This window comes from Drosophila ananassae, chromosome 3R (genome assembly GCF_017639315.1).
Source record: "Drosophila ananassae strain 14024-0371.13 chromosome 3R, ASM1763931v2, whole genome shotgun sequence".
In the NCBI taxonomy this organism is placed as follows: Eukaryota; Metazoa; Arthropoda; class Insecta; order Diptera; family Drosophilidae; genus Drosophila; species Drosophila ananassae.
In genome coordinates, this window is record NC_057930.1 from 4,531,679 (window position 1) to 4,540,600 (window position 8,922).

Consider the following 8,922-nt stretch of genomic DNA (forward strand, 5'->3'; position numbering starts at 1 on the left):
GACGTCAGTCAATTTGTGCGGAACAAACCGTGCACCCACCCTATTGTAAGCCCAAATGTTCGATCAAAATGCGATAAATCGATGTTTTATAGATGTTCAATTATATTTCCATGAATTTCAATGATGATTTCGAATGATTTTTATGAATTCACGCACAGTTTCGATGGAATTTTCGGTGATCACGGATTTTGGTTGGCGCACATGTTCATCGTCATTTACATATGTCCTCACGACCACTTTGAAAACGTTGGCAATTATCATCGGCATAAACTTGTTTCATCAATTGAGACGATTCGGTACAAGTTTTTACCAATTTTAAAACAAAATTTAATGTTGGCTCTTTGTTCGAAGCTCATTTTCGCACCGATGACAAAAACATACTGACACTTAAGACGCAATAACCTTACTTCCAATAGAATAAATGTCATTCCATTTTTACTGGAAGTCGATAACGGATAGCAGATTCTAACGCACCAGTTTGACATAAAAATGGCGCCACTAGAGGGCGCTAGATTCAAAAAGTCCTGTTTACTTTGGAACGCAAATTGTATGTGACCCAGAACGTGCATTTTTTAAGACAAAAGGCATGACCAAAAACTCGTACCGGTACTGGAATTTGGTAGAAACCATATCACGAGAGACACGCGATAAGAGTTAATGGATAACTATCAGAAAACGGTATTATCAATAGCATCCTATTGTTCATTAATTTTACACCGCAAGCTTTCTTCTGTTAGATCCTTAGACGAATCTATTAACTTAATTTCCAACCGCCTTGACGAGATTCGAGTTTTTGGTATCCCGCTAATAAACCAATCAAAGTAACTATTTAAAATATTCGTCAAGGCCAATTTATCAGACTCGTCAAAGCCACTGGCTATATTTAGTCTGATAAAAATATTTAGAATATTTTCATAATCTGTAAACTCACTACATCTACCCTTGTCGTTTTAAAAATTTGGAATTTATCAGCTTTGATAGTAAAGCCCTGGCTCAGAATTTTACGACCAACCACCATGTGGTGGTTCAGATAATTGTCTAAGATTACACTTTTAAATGATTTTTGTATAAATAAATGACGAATCTTTGCCACTTAAGTGATTGGGGGTAAAAGTGGGGACGAGTGGGGTAAAATCTGGGGCTTCGCGAAAGGGGCCTTGCACACTCATGACAATTTTGGGAATCTGAGTAGAAGAAAACATTTTTTTGTGATGAGACAAAATTGTATTTCGATGGTCCGGATGGATACCGGTAATATTATCGGGATTTCAGTAGTCCATTAAAAATTTACCTCTTTCAGCAATTTTATGGAGGTTCAGTAATGTTATGGGCTGCATTTTGTTTTAACGAAAAAACTCCAAAGTGTTTTATAAATTAAACTTTAAACTCGGAAAATTTTAGTAGACTTCGGAGATGAGTTGTACGAGGATTCGTGAACGTTCCAGCAGAACAATGCCCCAATTCACACAAAAAGAGCCACTAAAGAATTTTTTGATACCAAATTTTGTCAAATATTTGTCCCATTTACTTATTTTGTTCGGAAATTTTGTTAGTATTATGTTAATCTTATAATATTACCATTAGTAAATATTATTTTGGTTTTTTGAATAAAATATGAAACACAAAATATGAATGTTAAGGTACGTAGGAAAAAATTTTTTTTCAAAAAATACCAATTGGTTTAATTTTTATACACATAAATCCATAGTTCCATTTATCTCTTTTGCTCACCTTATTACATAAATCTTGTTTAGCGCTATAACCTATATCTTTACTTATATCATTTAATTTTAAAACATTATTTATTCGTTTTCCTTTAAATTTATCGGTGTCGCTTAAACACTCAGCCCCAGAATCGAAACAATATGGAATTGACTAACGGAATGTCCTTAATATACCGGGTGGTGGAGCTTCGTCACATTTGAAGAAAATTACACCAGAGCAGCTTTAGGATTTAGGCGGCCGACCCTTTTAAAATTTTGTACATAAAATATTTTGGCCAAAATATATTGGCCATGTGTGGAAAGTCCCAACCCTCTAACTTAAAAAACACCAAAGTTCCGACTTATATACTGCCGGCAAACAAAAGAAGGATGTGTGTGAAGTTTTTAACTCGATAGGTTTAAAACTGAGAGACTAGTTTTCGTAGAAACAGACATATAATACCCTCTGCAAGGGTATAAAAATTAATGACGGAATGGAAATATTGTGGTTGGCGCAATTATACGGCTTTCAATATACTGTAAAATGGATAAAATTCTTTTTTTTTTTTTTATCGCGAAAACTGAGGACGATGCCATCTACATATGGTTAATTCTCTAATGTCGAACGCGGCATTCGTACGCATTCCAACTGGAAAAAAACAATGTGCTAAGACTTTTTATTTTTACAAAAGTGAATCTAATAGGTCTTGACAAGTTATATTATTATAATTGGTGCAAATATTAATTTTTTAAGCCTTTTTATTTTAAAACGTTATTTATTATTTGATTTAAGTAATTATTTTTGTTTCACTTAAAATTATTTGGTAGTTTTATTTAAATTCAATTTTATTCACTGTTGCAACGCGAAATTTTCTTCTATCATATTCTTTTACCCTTGCAGAGGGTATTATAATTTTGGTCAAAAGTGTGCAACGCAGTGAAGGAGACATCTCCGACCCTATAAAACTAGATATATTCTTGATCAGAATCACCTCCTGAGTCGATATAAGTCTGTCCCTCTGACCGTCTGTCCGTTTCTCTACGCAAACTAGTCTCTCAGTTTTAAAGCTATCGAGTTGAAACTTTCACATATCCTTCGTTTGCTTGCAGGCAGTATATAAGTCGGAACGGACGGGATCGGTCGACTATATCCTAAAGCTGCCATATAACTGATTGATCGGAAAATGCATAACTTTAGTGTTTTTCAAGTTAGAGGGTTGGGACTTTCCAAACATGTTATATTTAACCAAAATATCTTATTTCTATAGCTGTCGTAGAAAGATCGGAATTGGCATAACTTTGTTGTTTTTTTAAGTTAGAAAGATGGGACTTGGTACAGATTCTATATTAAACAAAATAATCTGTTCTGCCGAATTTTATAATCGGCCGACTATATAATACAGCTGCCATATAAATGAACGATCGGAAATGGAACAACCTTAACTGCAAGGGTAAATCAAAATCGGCTACGCCCGAAGTTAGCTTTCCTTTCTTGTTTTAGTTGTTTTTGTACTTTTAAAATAATAAAACGTGCATTTGGAGATTCTAAGTTTATTAAGAATTAATTTAGAGCTAAAAAAATAAATGTAGTTTTCAAACTTAACAAACAAAGGAAAAAAATTTTCTACCATGTCGCACGCGACTAACTTAAAAAACGGAATGCACCACTCATATTTCAATATTTTTTTTTTTTTAAAACTTAAGTGTCCAATTTTATGTTTGGGCCTACGCTTGATGCTCATTCGACAAATTTCTTCGATGATAACAAAGGTTCTATATCATATCGCACGCGACAATGAAACTGATAATCTTATAAGAAATTCGCAGTAATTAGAATATCAATGCATTTTAACTCTCTTTACGAAAAATATTTAAAACAAATCGTGCCACTGAAATGCTAAAAACTAAACTTTCGCTCATTTGACACTTTGGATTAAAATATTTCGAAATGTGTTATAAGTAAATGTAAAATATTATTAAATTAGTTAAATTTAATAGGTTGTTTATAAAAATGTGTGAAAAAAAACATACTTTTATTGATTTTTAATTTTTTTGTCGGGGTTGACCTTTCTGGAGAATTACCCATATGTCTATGTATTCTGGTATTTGATACGTAAGAGTCCCATGACTATTCTGCGGATATATTATGCGTGAAATCTTTTGAAAACAAATCTGCTTTTAATGATACAAAATCACATAAAAAAGAAATTATAGCAGAGGCCAATTTTGACAATTCTTTCAGACTTGGTATATTTTCAAACAAATTAATGTCACCTTTGCCTTAGTTCCAATTTTCTATCCCTATTTTTAAAAAGTTTCTTTAGCAGAAATTATATTAATTTGATAGGACATTTACATATTGATTGATGAGGACACATTTAAATATTGATTTTGAATAAAATAAAATTAAAAACTTTTCATTTTGAAAAATTATACTATAATAAAAAAAATCGAAATTAATAAGTTAAAACCTTAAACCTGTAAATAAACAAAAAAATTAAACAAAATATGAATATGAATCAAAATATTAAAATGTATAATATGTAAGTATATGTATAATAATATACCAGATTTCTGTTAAATTTGTATCCGAACTTTAAAATGGCATTCTTAACAATGCCATTTTATTTTGTGAATTTTGCTTAGCACAATCATATGTAGAACACATATAAAATATCGGAAAAAACAAAATATCGATATTTAGATATATTTCCAACATCAAACGTAATATCATACAATCAAAGTACCTAACATCATAACGCGGATGCAAATAAGGTAACCGAAGCAATTAAATTAATAAATTTGAAAAGCCACTGAAATCGAGAACAGTAAATAATAAACAGGAAGATTAAGTAGCCATTCTAAGGTAAGTCAATGTTCATATACTTATGAATACATGCAAATTTACAAAATTTTGCTCTCTTGTTTTTCGTATACATATGTACATATGAATGTATTTGAACGCTTTGAAAAAACATACGACATACATATTTACATAGGTATTCAAGTTAATTAAGTTAAGATAAAATAAAAGGATGTTCGTTCCACTCATTCCTAACATTCTGACAATTCTTCTGACGTGTATCCAACCCCATTATCTCATTACTGTATTAAAAATGTTTGAACTTCGGTGGACAAAATTCATAAAACAAAAAATCTCAAGTGTAAATAATGGGTCCAACTCAGAACTTTATTTTTGAAATAGTCAATAAACGCACATATAACTAAAAAAGTACATACATATGTATGTAGAAATATCGCAAAACACAAATTTAAGATTTATTTTAAAATACACCATCACCTTTGAGTGTACTTTTGAAAATGAAATCTATATTTTCATATATGTGTACATACATAGATTGTCAATGTCATATGTTATGTCGATAACTGTACTAGACCATAGAAAAATAGGCACTCAAACTTGGCATTTCAAATCTCATCTTCAAAAAAAATAAATTGTATATTTGCCTTTGTTGCATCCTTGAAGGCTGGACAACTTTCGATGTGTAGTGAAGGTCTTTGTGAGCAACGAATGCTTAAAAATAAGGATGACGAGCAGAAGCCAAATCCATCAACACCAGCGCTTCAGTAAAACGACGGGAGTGCAGTCGCAGCACCCACAACTGATTCTCTTGGAAACAAGTAGAGCTTCAATCAGCTTTGTTGCAGCAGCTACTGGTAAGCGTAAAAGGGCTCAGCTGCACAGCATAATGGATACACTAAAAAATAAATACTAAATAAAAAAAACTATCTGAGCAAGATGCAGCTATTCCAATAATGGAGACTAAATACGAAATCGAGACTGCATTCAGCAACAACGTAAATACCCAATGACAAGCATGACAATAACGATATTCAAGTCTGCGATTCCAACACTAACACTTTACAAAGTACAAGTAGTCAAGATGCTCGACGATCTTTGCAGCTTTCCTCAGGTTTCGCCGCATCTGCTAAACACTGTGAATGCAAATACTTCCGTAATAGGATCGGCGGGGTCAAGCAATCTTTTTGGTTCATTGGGCGGACTCAGTCAATGTGTGCCATACATCGAGAACCTGCATCGAACTGCGGTTCGTTCATAGTTGCCTCCTCGCCATCTACAGTCGTTGCGTGATCTAATATAGACTCCGATTAATTTCAAGTGCAAGTTCAGGTGAGGCAAAAATTGTCCTGCAATGTGAGGCGAAATCGCATAAATTTGAGACGCGTTCCATACCTTTACAACCAAATCAGGAGGTGCAAGGTAGGGCGCCTCATTGCAAAAAGTAAGGCAAGTGAAGGAAATGCTATTTTCGACTGCAAGGTTTTGTCACGAAACCACGCTATGCTTTGGTACACTGCCGATGGTCGATTTTGGGTAAAGGATACAAAGTCGAGTAACGGTACCTTTATCAACGACAACAAGTTGGGAAATGATCCAGCTGAATTACACTACGGAGATATCGTTAAGTTTTGGCGTAGAGGTAATCGAGAACTCACGACAAGAGGTACACGGTTGTATCATTGCTCGTGTGACCTTGTTTTTGCCAGACGGAAGAGAAGCCATTCATTTGTAATCTGACCAGCTTCAATTGACGGGGCCAAACCGTATTAGTTTTGATGAGATTCAACGTCTTAATTCATTTCTACAGGAAGCAGCACAGAGAGAAAAAACTCTAAAGGCTAAGCCTAAGCATTTTGCAAGGTGTTCTTGACTCTACCCGGAAAAAATTCTGCTATGTGTTGGCAGAGTATGATAACGGAGGATCAGTTGCTGCATAAGATCAATTTGGCTAGAAAAGAAGTTACAGGTAATGGAAAAAAAATGTGCCCGAGACAGCTTTGCGTAACGAGGTAAGCAAACTATTGTTCATTTATATATATATATATATATATAAATTATATGTATCTTATAATTATAGATTGTGAAATTACTCGAGGACAAGACTACATATCAATTAACCGCTAAAGAGGCTCTAAGAAAAGTATATCAGGAGCGCTGCGATGCCATGCAAATGCTATCCAAAATGGAAATGGCTTATACCACTTCAGAAAACGAGTGCGGAATACTCCGTGCACAGATCCTTGGCATCGAAACAGACCATGCAGGACTTCAATGTGCGGCTTGAGCAGCTTCAGCAGGAGTATGTAGAATATAAACAGGAATCTTTGCGCCAACAGCAAAATTCCAAGGAACAAGAAGAGACTCGATTTGAGATGCTTAAGAATAAGTTGGTAGAACAAGAACAGCAAAAGGAGGACTTATGTCAGCAGGTCACTCGACTACACCAAACTATTGCCGAGCATGACAATGAGCAGAAGCTACAGGAAAAAAATGTTCTGGAGCAACTGGATGCAGTTATACTAGGCGATGATGAGTATGATGATAATGAATTGATCGATGAGAATGATAATGCAGAGACTTCTCTTAAAATAAAGGTAAATAGTCATTCTTAACAAATTCATATAAAAATATATACTTCAATTTATACCCCGCAGGAACTCGATTAAAAAAAAATGTGGCTTGCAAATCAAGCGTGAATAAAATTGTTAAAGAACTCGGATCTTAGCAAGGGGGAAGGCAGTTCCGCTGTTCTAAAAGCTATTTTTGACGCTGAAGATGAGGACTTGGAGGAGAAAAAATTTGTATGCCAAGATGAATTTCAGGCATCGAATATTTTATTTGATCTAAGTGAAGGCGTATTGATAGATTCAGCATCTGCACTAGCGATGAATTCACTCACAATCCACCAAACTATATACGGCTCAATGGTATTGATGAAAGTATAGAAGATAAAATTAGCCCTACTGTTACCAAATTTGCGACTCAAAATATCTTAGTAAGCGAAGAGGAAAAAAATTTGTATTTCACCTGGGCCTTCCCACGATCAGGCCCTTGAAATGCTTCAGGAAGAATGCGAAGCCTACAAGCAGAAGACAACTCTGCTGACTGGCGATATTTGCTTTATGCAAGAGCAAATTGAGCAACTAAAAACTCAGCTGGAAAATGAGATTAAAAAAAACGCCGACACAGAATCAACACTGAAATTGAAAAATATTTACAGTCACTCACCTGGTCAAAATGAAACAGTATAGAAGGAACTGAACAGAATTGGTGTGAAGAAATCAGAGCCATAATTAATCCCCAGGAAGATAGGGAGGAGGAGCCTCGTAATTTACAAGGAAAAGCTAGAAGAGTCTGAAACAAATAATATGCAACTTCGCCAAGAAATTTTACAGCTCCGCCTTAAACAAATTCCTCAAGGCAACCAAGTGCTATTGCATAGAATCCTGCCAATTGGCTGTGTAGCTTTTGCTGCACTTATATACTTCCTTTCCAATCGTATTTAATCAACACTATTATCTAGCACTCTCGATGTTTATTTCGATGCAACATAAAGGAAATTATGTTAATAATGTGATTTAAGAGTGAAGTGCACGCCGGGGTAAAAGAATTTTAAGTTATTATTATAAAGGGGATCGTTAAAATTGAGCTATACTGAAATTTTGTTTAATTTTTCTTTCCAATTTACTTTGAGCGCAAAATTAGAAGTCTAACATTCGAATTGGCTTAAACAAACAGTAAATCATAAGAAAATAACTTGTTAAAAATAAATCAGGTGCAACAATAACAATTTTTGGTATAATTGGCCTTTTATAGATAGACATCAATACAACAATAATGCAGCGAATATAAGATGTGTATCTGAAAAAAATGGTTTTCTCAATATTCAATAACACATTTTCAGTAAATATGTGTTTTGTTTAGAATTTATTTGCAGACATGATAAATTATAACAAAAAAAGGAAAAGAAAAAAATTTTAGTTTTTTACGAACAATAAAAAAGGTACATAAATAAAAAAAGGGAGTTAATTCCGTGCACTTTTTTAACATACTGATAGCGTAACTTAATTAATTTAATTGAAAAATTTGAAGAATCTTCCTTAATCGGAAAACTCCGGAGGCTGCTCGAAAAAAGTTTTTTTGCGGTGTAGAGTAAAACTCGCCGCAGTATCGTCCGAAAAGAAAAATTAAAAATTAAAAATTGCACGTTTTACAGCATAGCAAGACAAAAATGTATTATAAACAAGAAAGGAAAGCTAACTTCAAGCGGAGCCGAAGTTTATATACCCTTGCAGTTCAGTCGCAGTCCGCTAGGTGGCGCCACGCATCTTATATTATTAGATATGTAGCGGATCGTATATAGTTGGCCGATCCTTATGAAATTTGGCATATCAA

At 34.0% G+C, this 8,922-nt stretch overlaps 1 protein-coding gene across 1 annotated transcript; it reads left to right on the forward strand.

Moving 5' to 3' along the window:
• The first annotated feature begins 5,608 nt into the window (after positions 1 to 5,608).
• LOC26515215 (sarcolemmal membrane-associated protein) lies at positions 5,609 to 8,578 on the forward strand. Its single transcript, XM_044716183.1, is given in 11 exon segments — positions 5,609 to 5,697; positions 5,828 to 5,939; positions 5,941 to 6,153; positions 6,155 to 6,370; positions 6,372 to 6,407; positions 6,409 to 6,474; positions 6,476 to 6,502; positions 6,504 to 6,536; positions 6,605 to 6,775; positions 6,777 to 7,121; positions 7,182 to 8,578. Coding segments are annotated over 11 exon segments (1,320 nt in total). The 3' UTR covers positions 7,194 to 8,578.
• Positions 8,579 to 8,922: the final 344 nt, after the last annotated feature.